General features: G+C 38.2%; 1 protein-coding gene across 4 annotated transcripts in view; it reads right to left on the bottom strand.

Annotated features, from left to right (window-relative positions):
- The window catches only part of REPS2 (RALBP1 associated Eps domain containing 2), a 124,475-nt gene that overhangs the window by 29,109 nt on the left and 73,139 nt on the right, over positions 1 to 22,227 (bottom strand). For 3 of the 4 annotated variants that reach the window (XM_027688886.1, XM_027688888.1, XM_027688885.1), the window contains exons 8-13: positions 20,093 to 20,235; positions 16,923 to 17,017; positions 13,513 to 13,582; positions 11,505 to 11,570; positions 7,133 to 7,175; positions 4,586 to 4,722 (exon numbers count right to left, since the gene is read on the bottom strand). In XM_027688886.1, the coding sequence (XP_027544687.1) occupies positions 4,586 to 4,722; positions 7,133 to 7,175; positions 11,505 to 11,570; positions 13,513 to 13,582; positions 16,923 to 17,017; positions 20,093 to 20,235 (554 nt within the window). The remainder of the gene's footprint in view (positions 1 to 4,585; positions 4,723 to 7,132; positions 7,176 to 11,504; positions 11,571 to 13,512; positions 13,583 to 16,922; positions 17,018 to 20,092; positions 20,236 to 22,227) is intronic. The other variant, XM_027688887.1, reaches the window with a different exon arrangement.

Here is a 22,227-nt window from a genome sequence, read left to right as displayed (position 1 = left end):
CTTCATAAAAACTTCTGATAGCCTGAGAGGTGTAAAACTCTTCCATTCAAATCAGAAAGAAGACATTAATAGTTTATTCAGAATAAGCTCAGTTCAGTGATCACATATATTCTGAAGGGGAATAGGACTAGAAGAAAACAGCAGCTCCAGTAACAGATCAGGAACTGTGTCCCAAAAGAAAAAAAAAAACAATTCTCCAATTCGAAAAAATATTTTTGCAACAATTACTTTAAAAAAGTGTTTCAAATCCAGAAAAAAAATATGATAATAAACTCAACACAGTAACATGCAAGACAGTACAGTACTACAGCATGAGCAAAACTCAAGAAAGTAGCTCAATTTTACTAAACCAAGACTAATATAAAAGCAATGAGAGAAAGAAGTCCTGAAAATTAATTACTTAATTAAATTCATTGTGATATGAATTCAGCCTTAAAAAAAGAACATTACTATTCTAAGTTCCTCCATGTCACTTTGGCTTTCAAATAAAATTTTAGTTAAGAAATCTGTATTTATGATCAACACAAAAACATAATTCCCTGCATCACCTCTTAAAAGCTTGTCTTTAGTGTCTTGAAGATAGCTAACCTCAATGAACACACACATATGATTAAGCATAAAAGAATACAGAAGATAATACAGTAATCATAGTTGTCTTGGTTAAATTTCACAGGTTTTTTGGTACCAGTTCCACATGTACAAAAGGGAAAGTCACCTCCATTTGGCTCACTAAGCTAAAAAGACAATCTAGCTGAAGAGATATTGCTGAAAACAATTGGGAAAACTGTATTATGGTAACTATTTGGGCTTCTTTGTATCAAAACATATGACACCAGATCAATCATCGTTTTAGTTCTCAAAATCCTGTTTCCTACAAAATTACAGAATGGTTTTATTTGACGTGTAGATTTAAACAATTCAGAAATACAAAGAATTTGACTGTAGTTAGGCAAATATGGAAAAACAAAGACATCTCGACATACGTTTAACTATTCACAAATCTCCACATTTGGCAAATAAAACCCACCAAGCCTGTATGCTCAAGGAAAGAATGTTCTAATTGAATGAAATAATGAGAGTTTGATGGAGTAAAGGAAGTAATGAAGACTCTTCTTCAAAGGTATGAAAAAGAGGATGAAACAGATGCTGAACACAGTTTTTTCCCTAGCACTAATGAAAATGAAAAGGTGCAGAGAGAAGATTGTAGTGAGTTTTTAACAATAAAAGTACCACCTTAAACTGCATGAGAAACATGTATATGAAGCAGTACAGAAGTGATGTGCAGACACATTTATATCACTTATGGGAATGCTGATGCCCATCAATAAATCTCTTCCTTTGTTTCTCTACTGTGAACACTATGTTTAGAGCAAAAGGGATGTTTTCTTGTTTGGCAACCATCACTAGCGCAGCAATGCTAAGCAGAGGTTACAGATCTGACTGTAATCAGGAAAACATCATCTGTAACAGAAAATACTGCACTTGCAACAAAATGCTTGTTGTGTTTCCCCTGACCATGTGTGGAACTTAACATCGCATATTTTAAAAGGGAGAAAAATCCCCAAAAATTAGCCCTACGTTGCTGGCTGAAACCAGCACCCCAGAAGGAGCAAATCCAGGTTACACTGAGTGTTTGCTTAAGAGCTGATGTAAAAAATGGTGCCTGCATTCCATGCATTCTTCACTGCAGGGACAGCCACAGCAGGAGGTGAGTTCCAAAAGCAAGTGCGTGCTGAAAATCTTCAGTCAAAAATTCATCTGTAAATAGTTATATGGCTGTTTTGTTGAATTACACAGCAATATTCAACCTGCTTCCAGAACAACACAAAACTACACTGCTTATGACAATTTTGTTGTTTCATCAAAGAAAATGGTCTTTTCCCAACAAGTATCCTTTGTTCAACAGAACTGTTAATTAAAAGTGGTTGTGTGATTCAGAAATGAAACTAAATCAAAATAAAATGACTGCTGTCACTGCCTATTAATTGCCCAGAAGTAAATTCTTTAAGTAGATGTCATGGGCAGAAAATGTAACTGAGCAAAACACCAGAAGACAATGGATGCATTTTTGGGGTTTAATACTTAAGCTGAGACTTGCCCCAGCCCCAGAGTTACCTCAAGAACAGGCTCTAGCTTACTGCTGGGGGCTCTGCTGCAGGACTGGCAGGCTCTGAGCTGCCCCAGTTTTGGCCCCCTCAATACTCAGGTCTTATTCTGGAAGCGCTTGGCTTGTAAATGACTAGAGTGGGCTAGAGAAGAAATGAAGATGTAAACCAGGTCAAGTATGCATTTAAACTGACATTTTTGTTTCTACTTAAAGCCTGCTGTTGTCCTTCCAGGAATGCATACATTCTAGCCAAGTATTTTCTTAATACATACAGAGCCCAAATGCCAGAGATTACATATTCAACAAAAAGAAATACATAAAGAATCTAGCAGTACAGAATTTTTCTCAGATGCTCAGATGCTAACATAAAGACTACGTGAATTAAAAAAAAAAAAAGGAAGAGATTTCTGTCTCTTAACATCTCCTAACAGAAATTCCTATATGGATATTTGAGAAAAATGGGACCTTTCAATAAGTTCTCTTGCTTTTTTTATGTTTTTCCTAGGTAACACTAGTCACAGCATCCCAGAGGATTGCAGCTATGAAGTGAATGAAGATGCCTCCTTCAAGTCCAGTTACATCCCAATTCAACAATTTTAAAGCACAGTTTCTGTGGTTAATGCGCTGCTGGACATCCCGTTCTGTGTGTATACTTGCCAGGAGAGAGGCGTAATAAGATGGTGACAAACATGATACAGCAGCAGTAAACGAGTAACAAAAAAACCCAAAGCAAAAAAAACCACTGCAAAAAACCCCCCACCATTGCCCGCAACAAGGATCTGCCACAGTCTTTGACTGAATTTACTTGAAGAAAAGATATTTCTCTTTTTCTGCCCTTTAAAAAGGGAATAAACAAAACAAATGCTCCAAACTACAGACAGCTTTACAATTAAAGAAGTGATAGCTACAGATCAATGTGATCTGTGTGGAACTGAAAACATACCTCAATATTACTGAGCACTCCTTTGTAGGTCTGGAAGCAGATTATCCACCAAACTCCCCAAATAGGAATTATTTGTGAACTAGAACTAGTAGGACAAAAACTAATGTGCCAAAATAGAACTATTTTAATCATGTTGGACATATACAGACTCATAGAATATCCCGAGTTGGAAGGGACACAAATGGATCACCAAAGTCCAACTCCTAGCCCTGCACTGGACACCCCAAGAATCACATCATGTGCCTGAGAGTGTTATGTTACTTCAAAAATAGTAGTGACTTTCAAAATGATCCATCACAAAAGCAAAATGTTAATTTTCATTCACAGAATGACTTTGAGAATTTATATTCTTCTTTTGTGTTCCAAGCAAAACTTAAATCCAAGTTTATTTCCTTCCAGTTATACTTGTTATCTGGATTCTGAGAAGATTTTTTGCCTTAGAAAATGTGTACTTGGCTCTGTTTGGGGTTTTATTTTGATGTGTAACGAAATCAAAATTGGAGGCAACACATCCCTCAACAGGAACCACAGTCAAAGATAAGGAACTACTTCTCCGTGTAAGGAAAAAAAAAACCAAACAAAAAAACCCCCAAAAACCCAAACAATTTTATTCCTATTGAATAGGAATAATAGTGTTCAGCACACATAGAAGGACTCTTGAATTCTCTTTAGTGTTTGCACAAAGAAAGTCCCACATAGCAAGAGGTAGAACATTTCTACTTCAAAACCACATTACAGAGCCCAGTTGAACATTCCTTGACACAGTCAAACCTTGGCTTTCTTCTGAAGCATAAGCATGACCATGTTTAACCTGGTCCTTGAGTCAGATGATTGGTGTGCCCCATATAAACCTCTTACATGGTTCAAGGACACTGCTGAAGCACAGAAATGCTGGATGACTGCTGCCCTGAACAAACAGCTCCTCTTTTCACTGCTCACTGTGCAAGGCAAGAGGCACACTTGAACAGTAACATGCTGAAAAGTCATTTTCTTTCAGTTAACCCCAGCTACTATTCTACGTTATCTTTCTCTCCCCTCAACATGCATCTGTGTTAAAAGAAATTACCCTTTCTTTTTACTCAAAAAGTGTTTTGATTGTCCGTACGCATACGGTAGACTTTAACATCTAAAATGTTTGCTTTCTTTCTCCCAGTTTAAACATTAAGGGTTTTCTTACTGCTTCTGAACTACAAAAAATAAATCGTAATAAAAATCAATTATATCGCAGTTACTGATGAGAGCTGTCTAAACAGCCAGCCTAGTTATAAACAGTCAGTGATGACAGACTACCATATGTTAAGCTTCCCATTATTGTGCCAGAAAACATTATAATCACCTTAATTACAGCAACAGTGATTTTTCCCCTCAGTGGCGACGTAACGCAAGTGCAACTACTCCTCTTCTGTAGTGCATTACTGTCTACAGCTAAGGCCAGCATGTGCACATATTGTCAAGCATTTGTGCAAATAGATCAAATTGCCAAGCATGCAGCTAACCTAAAAGGTCTCAAAAACAGGAAAGAAAGCAAACTTTACCTTGTGTATTTTGCTGAAATATTTTGTTCAGATCCAAAGAGGAAGCTCTGGAATGCGATTTCTGAGGCCTTGGAGGCGGAGTAGGGGGCTCTTCTCCCTTTTTCATGGCATCTTCTATTGATGTGCTAGAATAAGACCTAAGGAAAAACAGGTAGGGGAAAAGCAGAAAATGTTTTATTTCAAAAATTAATTTTACACAGCTACAGTGATTAGTACCTAAAAATACACTGATCTGAACTCAGGTTCATGGTGGAAATTCCTTGCCCTAATGACTAAAAGTTCCCCCTTATAATAAGACATTTATTTGGCAACAGAGGGACCCAAGTGTCTGGAGAAAGGAACGAGTCACGCTTACAGGGCTAGTATTTTTAAGGTCTTTTGTAACACAGCTTCAGGCCCACTTATGTAACTTTGTCAACATGATAATTGCAGCAACTATTTCGAAGAAATCCAAGTAAAACTCCCCATACACACACCCCTTAGAGTTTCTGTTGCCTTTCCCAACTGCAAAGAGAATGTTTATACAGGTATAGCTTCAACACACCTCTTGCAAGTACACATTCTGTAATTTATAAAAATTCTATTAGAAAAAAATTTTCATAGCATACAGTCACCAAATTCCACAAAATCCAGAACAACTGAATAGCTCCGAAGTGACAAAACTGGTCAAATACATGGCTCAGTACATCTTCCAGGCATCAATTAATCCCAATTAAGGGCAGTGCATTTGCTAAGAATTTTGATTTTGCTGAATACTGTCCAATATTTTTCAGCTGTTGTAGTTACAGTTCTCCTGCAAGGAGACTTTGTTCAAAATGAGCACTGGCAATGTGAGATGTTATACTCACTGTAACACATTATGCATGTCAGGGCAAGATCAAAAGCACATTTGAGTAAAACAGAAATAACTCCCACTAATGGGAAATGGATAATATTTTTTGCCAAACAGACTCCTTATATCCAGTGCTGACTGTCCAATAAAAAGCATATACTGAACATCTTATTACCCTCAGCTTGTCTTAAAGGAGCCTTAATCACTCCATCTTCTTCCCCTAGTTCTGCTAGACACAGGACTTCCTGATTTACTTCTTTCTCTAACATTGCCTGACATAGGACTGTCAGATTCCCCCTCACTCACTGAATCAGAGTTTTTAGGACCTCCTGGAGGAGCCACCAACAATTCTATTTGTTTATCATCATCACTAAGTTTATTAGATTTACTATGCACACCACAAATTCTTTCAATGTTTTTACCTCTTTTCTCAGTTACTGAATATATTCCAATCAGGTGTTTAAAGTCCATTAACACACTTATTTTTAACATTTCAATCATTCTTTAAAGAGAAAAATAAATCCAGCTGTGGCATTTCATCCCATTTTTCAACAAGCACAAGAGGTCTGAGTTCAAGGATGTGCTGAGGTATCTTTAGTCTCAACTTCTGCATTGAACCAGTGACATACAGTCAGACGGAGACAGTCATTCATATGTGACAGAGTAGTCACATTTAAGTGACTTTTTATGAACTTAAGCATTTGCTATTTTATGCATTTTTGCACATTAAAATGCATATTCAGTTACAAAGCAAGAAAATTTAAAACTGTGTTAAAACTAAAAAGCTTTGGCTAGCAGCAGAAAAACAGGCACACAAGGCAGTTCAGCCTTCCCAAATGTAGGTCCTAGGAAGACAGGATTTCAGTCTTCAATCATCCTGCTTTTAGCTGACCCTCTCTTACCAGCAGACTTTGACAAGCTTGTAAGCAGGGAGCTCCTGTTTATACTCTCATTACCCAAGCAAAAAAAAAAAAAAAATTGAATCCTCTGACTGGCACCAAAGAAGAAAACTTTGAAGGTGAATTAACAATATGGCTATACACCAGAGTAAATCTTCGTTCGCGAAGCCTAGCCATGATATACACCAGTAGGTGAACAGCCAAACCCAAGATGCAATCCATTTATACACAATATTTTCTGGCACAGGTTTCCCTTTTCTTTCAAACATCCAAGTTCAGCGTGTGTCACTTCTAGCACACAACAGTATCAGTCCCTAAGTCCTTCCATCACACATCAACCAACTGTAGCCAAGTACACACATGCCAACAAAAAGGATTCACTCACCTACACCAGAGAGCTGAGCTACTACTGTTGTTTCTGTGGGAATGTGCAGTGTCTCCCTCCATATGAAACCACCCCGCAGTTTTCAAGAGCATTGAATTGTTGAGGACGTTCCCTGCAATGGGGTGGTCCCAGCTGTCCTGCCAGGAAGCCCCTGGGGCTGGGCTGGAGGTAGTCACCACCCTGACAAGAGAGCAGGGCTGGGCAGACAGGCAAAACTTCCAGCACCATATGACCAGAGATCATGGGGCCCCAGGGCAGTACTTATGTAGGGTCTATAGCTTACAGATTCCCACTGGTAAATCTGTCTGATCTGAGCTGTACTTCCAGCACCACATCAATTAAAAAAAAAAAAAAATCCAACACCAGTTCTTATGCTTTGTGTCTAACACCAGAGGTGTCTATTTCTTCTGAAATAGAAGTGAAAGCAGTACCTGGATCGTGGTCTGGCTTTAAGTGCATTAGATTCCTGAGCAGCTGGAACAGAAAAGACAAAAGAACTGCTAAAACATCATATTTTAAACAAATGCCTTTAGCTGCAGAATCAGTGTTCATTAAAAATGTGAGTGTTGCAAATGTGGATGTGAGAGTGTGCTCATCTCACATGAGTAATGGGGATTGATTTTCACTTCTCCTTCCCCTTTGCTTTTGTAGTGTGTGAATGTCCTAAGAATTCAAAAGCCCACATACAGGCAGAGCTTCATCTTTTTAACATGCTTACTACAATACAGGAAAAGCAATAGGTCTGGCAGCTCTGACCTGTACTCATGGATGTAGTTGTGACCAAGCAACATAAGGAACAGCATAAACTTTTTACAGAAAATATCTTCTTCTTAGTTCAGATATCTATTAATTGTCCTGCTTCCAAAAGCACAAAGGTTTGTCCTTCCTATACACTTTAACTAATTAGTATAAATGTACATTATCTCATCACCCATTAAAAAAAATTAACACATCAGGTTGAGACCATTTGGACATTGGAAGGAATGATATTTGAAGGTAGAAAGTTTCAAGTCTAAATGTTGATCAAATACATTTCTATCAACGTAAAAATGGGTTTTTTTATTTGGATGAATTCTAAATATCCTGCCACATGCAGTTCTTACGTGACAGGAAAACAACAGTGCTGATTTATCTTCTCTGAGTAATTCCTTGAGGCTGTTGCTTGGTTTACCTTGTCTTTTCTGTAACTCACCTTACTAACATCAGATAATTTTGAGAAAATGTATCTGCGTGATTGCTTTCAAATTCATCCCACTGAGATATCCTCAAGGTATAACAGGAGCATCAATGATCCCAATGCACACACAAAGCAAATCCCTTTACTTTTCCCCATCTGCTAATCAAGGTACAACACTTAAGAGAAATAAGTATATTGGGGAAAAAAATAATTCTCAGTTCCCAGCTTCCTTCAGATATATGCCTTCTTTCAAGTCAGACATTTATCACCAGCTTCTATACAGCACTACCTGAGAATATGACAGATCCTCCGAAACACAAGAGCAGGAACTACCAGTAGTAGCAGTTGGTAAATACCGAGTTTTTAATAGCTTGCACTGTAGTACTGCACAGACTCTCCACAGGAGGCTTTAGGTTCACAAAACACAAGTAAGAGCATATGGCACATGTACAGTCACACACTAGATCTTCATAAAAGAAACTGCTTTTAAGGTAACACAGTGCTAGTTGGTGCTTTGGATGGAATAAACCCAAATGCAGCTGGCAGTGACACAAATGACCACTTAGAAACCAAGATTATTTTCATGACCAAACTGGCTCACTGTCATTCCAGATTTCTGTGCAACAAACTCTTCCTAGCAACTAAAGGAGGGAGAGAGAATTAATATTAAAATATGCAGTGGTGATAATCCTCCTCCCTCTGTCTGTGTCAAACTCCCAGAGAATGCAACTTCAGACACTGCTTCCCTACAGCCATATGACCCAATTTTCCAATGCTGAAATTGCTGATTATTAAATTACATGCAAAATTATTAAATATGCCACTTAGAAATAGAAGTATAAATCCTTTCCAAGCTAAACCATGTTTAAGAACCTTCATATTTTCCTTTTCTTATGGAGACTAATTCTGCTTATACTTTTAGAAAGTCTTTCATATAAAAACCCATAGGTAAAACTGACATTCAAACTCTCCAAGGACATCCTGTTGAGGTAAAGAGGAAAGCACATAAGGAAGAGAGAATCACAAAATGACTACTAATAAAAAATTATAGCAATAGAATACTACTGCCAAGGATTTTCTTTTAAGCTTTTAAAAAACTAGGAAATTCAAGGCTACAATTACAGAATACCTAGACTTAGCTTTACCTTTCAGAAGTAGTGGTGTAATATAAAAAATACTACAAAGCAGGTAGTTCATTATTAGGACATACAAATAATTGTGGCAGGATTTCCATAAAATATGCAGTTATTTTGGTACGTTCAGTCTGTGCGTACTTAATGTTTGAAGTGCAGGTTTATACACATACATGACATAATCATACAAGACAATACAAAACTATCCAGCTCATGAGTTTTCCATATATCTATTGCTATGGATACATAAGCCTAACTTTCATGAAATGGATAAATTAAAACTGTTGAGTAAATAATTTACATTGATTATTCAAAAGTTTGTAAAACTCCTGGAGTAGTAGAGCCTGGTGAACAGCTTGGTCTGCACTAACTAAAGTCATATACAATCACGAACTGCATTTATTCGTTCAAAGGAGAGTGTGAAGGTTCCCGTTTTGGTTGTAGATCTGCTCCTACACCCTTCCTACAATACAATTTCATTTTAACATTCCTGAGGATGCCAGTTCAGTAGCTTCTGGCTGTAGCCTAATACCTTATACTCAACAGGTGCCTCCTTGCTTTACAGGAAATCTGTGCCATAAAAGGTGCAAGTATGCCATGTGGCTAAAGAAAAAAAACAAAGCATTCCCCACTAGTCTAAATTAACCTCACTAACTCATCTCTTACTGGTGGCCTACAGAGAAATGTTTAAACACAATTTAAACACTCACAATTTTGGCCCTCAATACCTAAAAAAAGTCTAAGCTCAACAATGATCTTGCACTTTGGAGCCTAGATAAACCAGCCAGATATTCAGAGACGCTGAATTTATAAAGTTCTTACTGATTTCAAATTTCTAGACCTTCTGATGGCAAAGAAAACTTTCACATAATGAAGCACAGTGCTATTATCTTTCCTGAGTTTACATAAACAGCCCAAATGAATAACCAAAGAGGTATGTAAAATTTCTCCCACTTCATCCTGACTGAGTTTTCATGCTGAAGGTTAATGATTACAGTGACCTTTCAGAGTGGTGACTGATTCTGAAATTACCTCTCAATTACCATGCTGCATCTAGTCCACTGGAGAAACATTTTTACTTCTCACATCAGTTGTAGCATGCAACCTGAGAATGTGCTTTCTCAAATCCTCAATGTGCAGGACAGCAAGAGCAGAACCCCTACAGTGGCAGGAGCCACGATGATGGAATGAAACTCTGCCCTCATCTCCTTTGGTATACAAATACAGCAACACTGCTGGAATAGCACAGAGGCATCAGGAAGACCTCACTGACTAGCAGACAAAGGACACTGTGGAAAAGAGGTTGGTGGCAAAGGAGACATGCAGGTGACAGTAGGTTTTTTTACCTAAGTGTACTGAAGATGGACTTGATGAACTGAAAATAAAACTCCCTTGCACGCTCCTGGGCAAAACTGGGGGGAAGGAGAACAGAACTGAAAGTCCTGCAACCACCCTCCCTTTCCCCTGAGAGGGAAGTGCAAGAGTGTGTGTGTGAAGGAGAAGCAACAATCACTCAAGAATAGGAGCTGAAGATAGGAAATCTGGCAGCTGCCAAGTGTTTGGGAAGAAGCCAGAAAAAAAAAAAAGAGCTGGGAAATGAGGCATGCAGCTGTTGAGCAGCCATGAATAAATCGAGCTGTAAGACAAAACTGCTGTGACAGACATGTGGGGTCCATTTTCTTAATCAAGAATATCTTCATGAGTAAAAACATCTATGCAAAAGGAAAAGAAAGTAAGTCCAAATTTTAGCTTGGCTGGGACCAGGGAGGGCTTACAAACATTCTTACCACACTAGGAAAGAGATTAACAAAGAGGAAGGCAAGGGAGGTCAGTGGAACTGAACTGAATGCAGGGGAAGTTTCTGGAGCAACTAAGTAATTTTGACATATGCTGTTCCAAAAATAACATTTTCCAGAATGATAGGAACAAGAAGTGTATGTTGGAGCTGGAGAGAAAAATCAGGGTTGGATTCAACAAAGAAACACCCCCTGAATCAAAAGCTTTCGTCAGTGTCTTAAGTGCCTCCAGGTCCGCGTTTCCAAAAGGCTCTCTGCCTTTTAACTCCTTAACACAAAGTATGAAAGCTCAGCTTTCACAAAGAAACAGGCCATTTCAGAATGTTTCCCGAAACTTTACATAGTCATTCTATACTTTAGATGAGATTGTTACAAAAAGGTACAATATTCACACCCTTGCATCTTGTTTGTAGCACAGAAAAACTTCAGACTCCTCAAAACCGCTATGTTAAAATATTTCCCAAGGATGAAGAGCCCATACAGTAACAATGAGGGAAAGAAAGCAAGAAAACCTTTTGACAATCTGAAGTAGTAATTAATATTTATCTTGCAAGTCGTAGTCATTATGAGGTAAAAGTTAATTTCAGTAGTAAAACGAGAGCAAAAGGTTCTTCCAAAAATTAATGTAGGTTTACTGTGATATAAAAATATTTAGTCAAGATTCTAGAGTAAGTAACACATGGCATTTTTTTCTTACCTGTTTTCACAGTCAAGTGCTGAAATTCCTTTGGTATAGTTTTGAGAGCAGTGTTTGCTTTAAGAGCTTAAGAAAAAAAAAGATAATTACTCTAAGTATGTGTAGGTAAAATCTACAGGTATCAGCTCTAAGAAAGGAGAACCTAAACTGGTATTAGAACATCTAATACCACCAAACATACTTGAAAAGTAGCCAAATACCCTCAGAAAACCCAAGCACTCAAACAAGTAACAATTTCTAAGAGCACAAAAGTCAAGAATAGAAAGACCTACGACCAAGTTGTCAAATAACCTTAAATTCTGATAATCTGGGGGGTTGAGTGCTTATTCTCATTCCACTGAACCCTATGCATCCTTTCTAGTGACTTTTTAAAGAAGTTTTTAATGCTCCATAGTGTAATTAAATGTACCGTAATACATTTACTGTACTGTAAACAGTGTTAAATGACCACTTGGAAGGAAATCTCTCATGTTTTATGATGACCCTGAGCACTGGGATTAGCCTCCTTGGGCAGGGAGGTTGGACTGGATGACCCACTGTGGTCCCTTCCAACCTTACCCACTCTGGGTTTCTGTGATCCGCCTTTATCAAACAAAACATGTGAGAAAAGTCTGGTTCTCGTGACTCAGTTCAATTTACATGATCTTCCACATTTAACTACATTATAACCTGATAAAGTAAAGCTAATTTACTTATAAACTTTTGAAAATGCAGGAAAATTTGCTTCTACAGTCCTAAACTACAGACTCTTGACTTCCAGGGGGATCCCATCAGTCAGGAGAGTGATCTGCTCTCATATTTGTCAGAATAGCAATAAATGGTAGAATAAAAGCATTTGTTCTTCGGCTGAAAAGGTAGGAATCTGTGTCATAAATACAGCAAATTTTCAGTCCTGAAGGACTGCATGTCTCAAAACAGGTTCCCATGTGACTTAACATGTCAGCTACAAAAATCAAAGCACAAGTTTTTCATCTAAACAGGGGGGGAAAAAAAATCTCTTAGTAGAAAGTAAAGCTTCCCTAGACATTTCAAAGCCATAACCTTGAAGGTTCAAGTCCTCCTATGGTTCATTATGCATTTTACAACAAAACAAACCTCGTCAACAAAACACTAATTTCTTGGAATATGATGACTTGTCAAAATGTTTTACAAACACACATCAACCTTGATAACCTTTCTTTGAAACAGGGACACTGGGAATCTGTCAAACTTGGTGATTCACGAATGTGGACTACCTGGTCTCACACCTCTGATGCAACCTTAATGTGTAGACACCTGGGAGGTCAAGATATTTTTTATTTTAATTAATACATAATCTGCAGCTCTGAGAATCAGGCAACAAAATACCCACAACTGTTTTGTTTCCACAATTGAAAGACAGCAAGTAAGAACCTGAAAGGTTGGGAAAAGGGAATATAAAAGGGAATGAATGACTGTGTAATGATCCTTTGCCAATTCTGGAAGCCATAGGAGCTACTGCGTGGAAAAAGACCATTTCAAGCTCTCATGGCTTTCTGCTGACAGATTTCAAGTGAAATGAATGAATGAAGTTTTTTCACTCCAGTTTGACTAAAATTTTTGTTTTGCAAGAAAATATAGGATTTGGTTTTTTTCAAATAGGAATAAAAGCTAATTTTGAAGTGTTGCTGTTTCCTGCAAAAAGGGAAATGCAAAACTGGACCCAATGTAATCTTTACTCTTACAAAATTCCTGATAACAACTAGAATTTTGTTTAAATAAGAAGTGCAACACTAACTGCCTTAGAACTAGACATATTTTAGAAGGTGCATTTCATTTAATTCACATATAACTAATTTTGAAGTAAATCCCTCCATTTATTTGTCTTTAACTCAGCTGCTGTCAGTGAGTTGTCTCTTTAAACCTATAGCAACACATAACCAGCTTAGAAATTAAACATACCATTGCTTCTGTCAGTAAACTTAGGGGCTTACTAAAAACACAGAATTTAATCCCTAATGGAAAAAAAAATAGTTATTAATTTGAATACCTTGTTTGTCATCTTTCTTTCCATCTTGTAACAGGGCAGAGTTATCAGGTATCTCTTCAGCTGATGACTTCTTAAAGAAAAAAGATTTGTTTATTTATGATTAGTATAGTTCACACCTTTCCACAGTCAAATATTTAAGAATACTAATCAACACAAATCCTGGTGACATTTGCCCTTGCACCACTATTTGCTTTGTAAGGTAAAGAAGCATGAAGGACCTACAGAAAGACAATATAAATCTGCTTTTCAAGGTACAGCAGTTCCACACCTGAAATTAGTTAGAGAAGCAGTTCAACAGTAAATCACAAGGAGGTAAGGACTATATGTAAGGAGAGACTTCTCCCAACAGAGCCATGTGTAACACCTGTGTTTAGGGTTGATGAAACCTTCTCCAGGTCCTTCACAAGAGTCAGTCTCCATGAGAAAAATCTCTCTACCCCAAACTCCAGCCATACTGCAGAGCCTGGTAGTTATGCTTTAAAGGCTTCTGGCTGATGTGGCTGATCCTTGAACCACTCTTTTCTTTCAGCATGCAGTCATTGAGATGGGAAAAAAAAATTTCATTAGTATGTTAGATGCCCATTCAGGCCTCTGATAGGAAAACAGAGAACTTCTTCTCAGTCTTATTCCTTAACTTTCTGTTACTTCAGCAACTGTGTAGCCTACAAGAAGGAAACAGGAACAAATTCTATCTCCACTATCTATAAGAACGAGGATACATTCTGCAACCAAAAAAAAAATAAAGAAATGTCAGAAACCCTAACCTTCTCTAAATATTAAGTGATGCTGGATTTTCCCCAGGAAGCATGGAAGAGGTATGACCTAAAAATGACCTAAAATAAAGTGGCCCTAAACAAATGAATTGAGAAACCTAGATATTGTAGGCATTTTTAAAAGACCACAAAAATCTTAAGACAGTAGTTCAAAAAGGAAAACTCCCAGAGTAAAAGTCTGTTAGATCTGTTTTATAAAGTTGCTGAGGAATGGGATACCCTAATACTTCTGAGATAGTAACACAGCAAAAATGAGGCTCGAAGACTCTGAAAATGTATGAGCAAAAGATTTCACATTGATAGCTAGCCCTGACACTCTCAAGTGAAGAGCATGAGACTAAAGACCTAAGTCAGTGGATGTTTTAATCAATGGAATGACTTTCACAAATTTCAGTGAACTTTCTGAGAGAGTTCAGAGCAACCCCAGCCAGTCATTTTGTGCATATAGTGTGAAATCTCATGTTTTATCTTTAAGGTTTTGACAGTGAGAAAGCTTGCAAAAAAGAATCAAAAGAGAGGGGTAGATAAAAACTTGAGAAAAAAAAATGGGAAGACAAAACTTCCTTGGTAAACAAAAATCAGTCACCCTTGTCCTTCTCAAGCATAATATCAGCAGTCTTGCTGTGTTTTGTAGTTCAACAAAGCCTAGCATCCAGGTTACATGTCTCCTGCCATTATTTTCTTTACGGATGCATTCAAGAACTGTTTCCATTTTATTGCAGTACTGTAGTTCAGCAGTCACAGTAAAAATGGCCTTCTGAAATTAAATTAATGAGTGGGTAATAAGTGGAAAGAGACAAAGTCATGGAGATAATGCATAACAGATTGCATTGATAATATTTTTAATGTAGTGATCAAGTCTCTAAACTATAATACCTCAACTAGCCAAGATAAAAATTATATTGCAACAGTGAATTACTGCACTTCCCATAGAGGGAGATGAATGGGAGATGAATTACTGACCTTCCAAATGATACTCATTCAGTGTATTAATTCTGAACATAAAAACATAAGTTGAACAGAAAAAAGAAATCAAATCAAAGTGATTCTCAAATCAGTTTTGAGAAGAGATTTTAAAGTCCATTAATCTCGGACAACATAAACTGAAGCTTTTTAATTACACGTATAAAAGATACATAATTATATATTTGTTTATATTTTAGATATAATTTAATTCTATATTATACCTATATCTTCTTTTATACATTAGGTTGCAAGCCACCTATAAGGTCATAAGCAAGGGACTAGGCTCTTCTGGCAAAGCATCTGCCTAAACTGCCAACATACCAGCAGCCTGCACTACCAGACCAGCAGCACTGCTTTCAAAACCCAGTGTGATTGCTGTGCTTTGGCCAAGCTGCTCTAAGATGACCAACTCCTCCCAGGGATACTGCATATATTTTAACAGTTCTACACTGGATGCTCAAAATGTTGGCTGCAGCGTTGCCCAAAGTGAACACTGTACTCAACTGAAGCTTAGGATCATGTTTGGTGATACCACTACCTAGATGGACTTGATGAGGAAGCAGTTGGGTTCTGATCCAGGAACTCCCTGGAGCAAGGCATTGGGAGAAAATAACTGGAGAACAGCCTTGCTGAGCTGCCATGACATCCCATTACTTTTAAACTTGGAAGCAGTGCCAGAAGGGCTGGTTCCTGCAGTCAGTCTACCATTTGATTAACTACCTTAAAAACTAAACCCTTAAATCTCAGAGCATATATATTCAGAGTTGCAATATTCAGGCACCACTTGGTGGCCATGATTTATTCAGCTTCACAGGGTCTTCAAAGTTTCATGTCTTAACCTCAGTGTTAAACTCTTCTGCTTAATTTAGTTTTTCTTGCATCAGTCTTCACGGAATCATAGAACGGTTGGGGTTGCAAGGGACCTCTGCAGATCCATTCCAAACCCCTTGCTCCATCCAACTGAACTTACTGTATTCAGCTCTGAGCCCTTCACTGCAAGAAAGGACACTGGAGCATGTCCAAAGAAAGACAGTGGAGCTGGTGGAGGGTCTGGAGCACAAGTCTTATGAGGAGCGGCTAAGGGACTTGTGGTTGTTTAGCCTGGAGAAAAGGAAGGTCAGGGGAGACCTTATTGCTCTCTACAACTACCTGAAAGGAAGTAGTGCTGGATTAACAGTTGATGACCTTGGAAATCTTTTTCCAAACTAAATGATTTTATGATTCTAGCTCTGCGCCAGAAGCCTCACATTTTCAATCAATTCAGACTCAGGAGAATTGTTCAGGACACATGAGTACTGCCTGTGTGCCACACTGCCCCTCCTGCAGCACAGGCTCGGCCCCCCACCACTGGCTCCCAACACTGGGGGGCCAAACACAGCCCTGCAGCACACGAGCAGGTAAGGTCTAGTCTGCAGACTCCAACATTGCCCAAGTCCCTCGGTGATTGCTGTGAACTCTTATGTGGGAGTATCTTTTAAAAGCCTGTAAGCCCTTCTCACACACAGAAAAAATGGCTGAGAGAGAGGTTTAAGATGGCTTAACAGGAGGCCTGGAGACTCCTAAAGTCCTCTCAGAGACTTGCAGTTCTGCTGCTACACAGAGCACAGTCACTGTGAAGCCGGTGTATTCCCCTCCATTCTGCAAGGTAAATACCTGCTTAGGCCTTCTCACCTCTGTCCGACTGAAGTCCCGGGTCTGCTGACTGCCTGGCAATGGCTCAGAATAAGAATCAAACAGGGCACAGTCACGCATGGGCTTCAAAGAAGCTGCAGGGGAAAGAAAAAGAAAGGAAAAACAACCAAAACAAAAACCAGAAACAAAACAAAACAAACAAAACAAAACAAAAAAAACCACAGAGACATGCCAAGTCTTTGGTTAATACACACTTCTTAAAAACCTGTTTTAGCATAATTTTGCCCTTCATTTCTACATATCAGACCTGATCTGTAAGACATGGAATGACAAACACCATGAAGAAAATCGATCTATCTTGCATTTTAAATTAGTCAGTGTCATGAAAGAGATAACGTCTCATTTCTGTTGTAGAAATAATTGTGAGATTTGGAAGAAATTATTTTTAGTAAACATGAAGTGCCAAACACTGCTTATGTGCAACTTTTCCTCCTTCCAATCCAGTATCAACTTAGCTGATCTTACAGCTGATACCTTGCTCTCCTTGGAATGTTAAGAGTACTTATAAAACCTTCAGCTCCAATTTTGACGTTTTCAAGACTGAAAAGTATAGTAGAATCTACACTAGAATCGAAGGGCAACCAAAAACCAGGACACTAAACACAGTGGATGCTGTAGTATATAACATCTTTAGCCAAATAACATTGAGAGCAGGGGAAAAAAAAAAAGGGGAAAAAAAAAATCAACTCTAACTTCTCAAAGGAATATTCACAACAAGCTACCTTCTATCCCACAAACTCAGGTCCTTCTCCTGGTATCACTCTGGGATTAGTCCCTCTGAGACACATCTGTCTTAACAGATGGAAAACACCTTTTTTTAAAGATCAATATATCAAAAGGCAGAATAACCACATTTCTATTTTTCTGGCTAGCATCTATTTTATCTCAATAAATTAAGCTCTTGGAAATCAATCCTAATTTACAATACCATGGTTTACATACAGGGCAAATAGCTTTCCAGATGCTGCAAATTAATTTTAATAAAAACTTTCTGAAAGCAAGGTGGTGGGTCAAATTGTTAATGGAGCTGTGCCAGGATAGCATTTGGACTTGTGCTTGTAGTCTATAGTACAAGTTATAAAACTAGCAAGATTAATGCATTCTTAAATGCTCTTTCACTCCAAATCGTTTTATTTGAAGCTTTAACAACACTCTTATCAGATGCTCTGAAACTAATACAACAACCTAATGAAGAACAGTTTCCAGCAATCTTCACTGGGTTCCTAACAAGCCAAAAAAAAAATAAAATTGAAAAAAATGACAAATTTCGCAGAAATCAAATTAGAAAAACATGAAAACATAAGGTTTCTCTTGAAAATTTCTTTTGACATTTTAGGTAATTGTATGAGGCACTTGCTTACTTCTCAATGCTTTTATTTCGGAAGCAACACAGCCAGGGCTCTACGCTTTCTTGTGATTCACAGTGATACAGTATGTTGAGACAGTCTACTTTTGATTAATGCAAAATTTTCAGAAGACAGATTTCTGAATCCTGACTAGGTAGCAGAATAAACACAAGATATTTTCAGACCTTCGAGTTAACCAGACTTAGTATATTAGCTAAGGTGTTTAAAGCATCCACAAGAAACAATTAGTCCTTTCACTTCTTCCACGTAGATCAGCTTGAAATGCTTGGTTTCATGCAACACTAAGAAACAATAATCATCTAAGAAAATGGTAGGTCTAAGTGCTGCAAGGGACAAACAGAAGAAAAGAGGACTCCCAAGGAACTAAGCTTACCATTCTATTCCTCCCACTGACACAATGATTCCCTACTACTAGAGATAGTTATTTCCATTGCAGTTTTACCCAGAAAGGCTTAATGTGAAGACCCACCGAGAAGAACCTGCATGATTGAGCTTACAAGCCAATAGTGAACAAAGTTGTGGTCCTGGAGGGAAAAGGTAGTTGTAATTATGACAAGGGAATGTAATTAGAGAGACTAAAAGTGATGAAGACTTGGAAGTGCAGGTTTTCCAGGAGCTTATTGCTTTGGATATGAAGATAGTGGATTACAGGGAACATGACTCCATCAGAAATTACTTCACAAATCTGATACAGGGTCAACATTTAATTTTCCTAAGTGCAGCTTGATTTATTCTTTTCCTGCCTTTTAATATATTCAGTGTCATCAAATTTAATGGAGATTTTATTAGGTCTTAAATATTATCCCTTAGTACTGTAATTATCATCTGTGATTAATTCTCCTTGCCCTAGAGAGGCACGCACGTTTTTTAGATGGAACAGTATATATTTCAATGTTAATTTATAATTAAAAGAGACATAACTGAAGAGAACAAATGAAAGGGCAGGTCTTTCACTCCACATTGTTATGAGGTATGTTATATTTTGGATTAATTCACCCTTGTGCTACACAAACTGTTGTAATTCCCATCATTAATGTAAAGTATTTATGGAAGAATCTGTGGATAACATGAAATGAATTACAAAGAAATTCAACCTTTGATACAACCAGTAACTGCATCTAACAAATACATTAGCATATTAGGTTCTAAAGTAGTCCAGTATCATTTTCAACAAATCTTCAAGAGATAGATACTTAAAGGAAAAATTATCAAAAGAATTAAAAGCTGTATCATAGATTCATACAATGTTTTGGATTGGAAGGGACCTTAAAGATCATCTAGTTCCAAATCCATGCCATGGGCAGGGACTCCTCCCACTATACCAGGTTGCTCAAAACCCCATCCAACGTGGGCTTGAACATTTCCTGTGTGGGGAGGATCCACAGCTTCTCTGGGTAACCCGTTACAGTGACTCACTGCCCTCACAGTAAAGAATTTCTTCCTAAAATCTGATATAAACCTGCCCTCTTTCAGTTAAAAGCCATTGCTGGATTATCTTTGCTAAAGGTAATCATCTGCCACTTCAGCTGTAATGACACCTGAAGCACACTGGAGCAAAGAGGCAAGACATAGACAGGCAGGAAACTGCTACTTTGCATCCCTACTTTTGTGCTTTGATATATTACACTTCTTCAGCAATTAACAACAGCATGCTTTAAAAAGCAGCCAGAGAACCATTACACAGCATAGAAGCCCACTCCAGGAAGGAAAGTGAACCTGTCTTACACAGACACTGGATTTCGGAGATGGCTACAGGGACACGACCTGCCGCAGGAACATTACCTGCTTGGAGGTACTCGGGCAGCAGCGTCTCCGGCAGTGTCTCAGGCAGCTGGTAACCATTCTTCCTTGCAACTACAAGGTGGAAAGCAGCACAAAATTCTGGGAGTGTCAGCGCCCCATCACAATCCACATCACTCAGCTCCCTGTGGATACAACAGCCACACGTTTTCCAAGCTGTTACCTCAGGGAAACGTACGTGTGCCATCACAAGGGAGACAAAAATGCAACTCTGAGAAGGGATATTTTAACACAAGACAAGCATCTCTGTCATTTGCACTTGACCCTGACTTGCACATTGGTCTCAGGGAAGATGAAGCCAGCTAATTTTCTAATACTGAATTGCCACTTCTTTCTTTTTCAGCAAAGTAAATTTTTTTTACACATCATACCATTCAATATGATGGTATGTATATAGTAGAACATGAAATACATAACCTATACTTAGAGAATTAGAGAGTGATTAGAGTTGGAAGGGACTTTAAAGATCATCTAGCTCCACCCCTCTGCCATGGGCAGGGACACCTTCCACTAGACCAGGTTACTCAGAGCCCATTCAGCCTAGTCTTGAATGCTTCAAGGATGGGGAATCCACAACTTCTCTAGGCAACCTGTTCCAGTGCCTCACTACGCTCATAGCAAAGAATTTCTTCCTAACGTCTAATCTAAACCTGCCCTCCTTTAGCTTACAGCCAATCCCCCTTGTCCTATCACTACATAGCCTTGTGAAAAGTCCCTCTCCAACCCTCTTGTGGACTATGTTTAGATACTGGAGGGCTGCTAGAAGATCTCTCTGAAGCCTTCTCTTCTTCAGGCTGAACAGCCCCAACTCTCTCAGACTCTCCTCATAGGAGAGATGTTCGAGCCCTGTGATCAAGTTAGTGGCCCTCCTCTGGACTTCCTTCCAACAGATCCATGTCTTTCTTGTGTTGGGGACCCCAGAGCTGGATGTAGTACTCCAGGTGGGGTCTCACCAGAGCAGAGCAGAGGTGCGAAATCCCTTCCCTTCTGATGTAGCCCAGGATATGGCTGGCCTTCTGAGCTGCAAGTGCACATTCTTCCAAGAGTGAAATCAACATTTCAATGGTTGGAAGCACTTTTGGCCAATTCATGCAGTATCTTAAACCAGTTCAAGCAGAAAAAGTTCAATATGGATTTCAGCAATGGTTACTTAGCATCACTGGCTAGTCTTAAGAAAAGGGCTAAATTAATGCTCATGACAAGTTTAAATATTATTGTTAGCTTCGCGCTAAAGCAGTTCTCTCTAATTCTAGAACACTTCACAAACACTAAAGCTGGACTTCAGAAATTCAAGAACTCAATTTTATAAATTAACTCTGTAAGAATTGAGTCATATTTTATCTTGAGCCTATGGTCTAAAATTACATAACTTCTTGCTCTTTGAAAGTAACAAGCACTTTTCAAGCTGTTTAGCTTACAGTGACAAAGACTGAGACATACCATGTGTTTAACCCAGCAAGACAACCTATAAATCACATTGTCACAAAATATACTTATCTACTAGAAAGGAATACTTTTCTTGAAATTCTGCACAGAAAACAAGTTGCATCAGCAATAAAAATAAAATGTGTTTTGTTAACATATTGGGTTAATCCATACTTTTTAAGTAATTTCAAATTCCAATATTCACTTCCCCCAACACTATGTTTCTTCAATTGTTTTTTTATTTTCACAACTGACAATCCGCTTTGAAAAGATTCCAGACATATCCTTTGACCCTGACAGATGTTTAGGCTCTTGCAAGCTTTTCTTCTCATCTCTCTTCAAAAAATCATATAAAAAAATAAAACCTCTATCAGCATTTCTGATCCATGTTTAAAACTGTTTGTTCTTCCTATCAGAGATGCAAGGATGACACTGAATTACAAAGCACCATGTTGTTTATGAAAATATAATAGAATCCTTGTCAAATTTTATCATGTACAGTTCCATCCACAATTGTTTCTCAATAAGCTCATTAAAAGTAAGTGTACTGGTTCATTAGAAAAGCACTGATGAATTATGTAGTTGTTTAATTAGGCCTCCTCTGACAAAACGGAGACAGAAACATAAAGCCATCAACACATCTAAAACATTCCAGAGGTGCTTCTCCTCCGTGTCATTTCATGAAAAATGTC

This window comes from Neopelma chrysocephalum, unplaced genomic scaffold (genome assembly GCF_003984885.1).
Source record: "Neopelma chrysocephalum unplaced genomic scaffold, ASM398488v2 Primary Assembly neopelma1_76, whole genome shotgun sequence".
Classification (NCBI taxonomy): Eukaryota; Metazoa; Chordata; class Aves; order Passeriformes; family Pipridae; genus Neopelma; species Neopelma chrysocephalum.
This window is presented reverse-complemented; position numbering and strand designations above follow the sequence as displayed.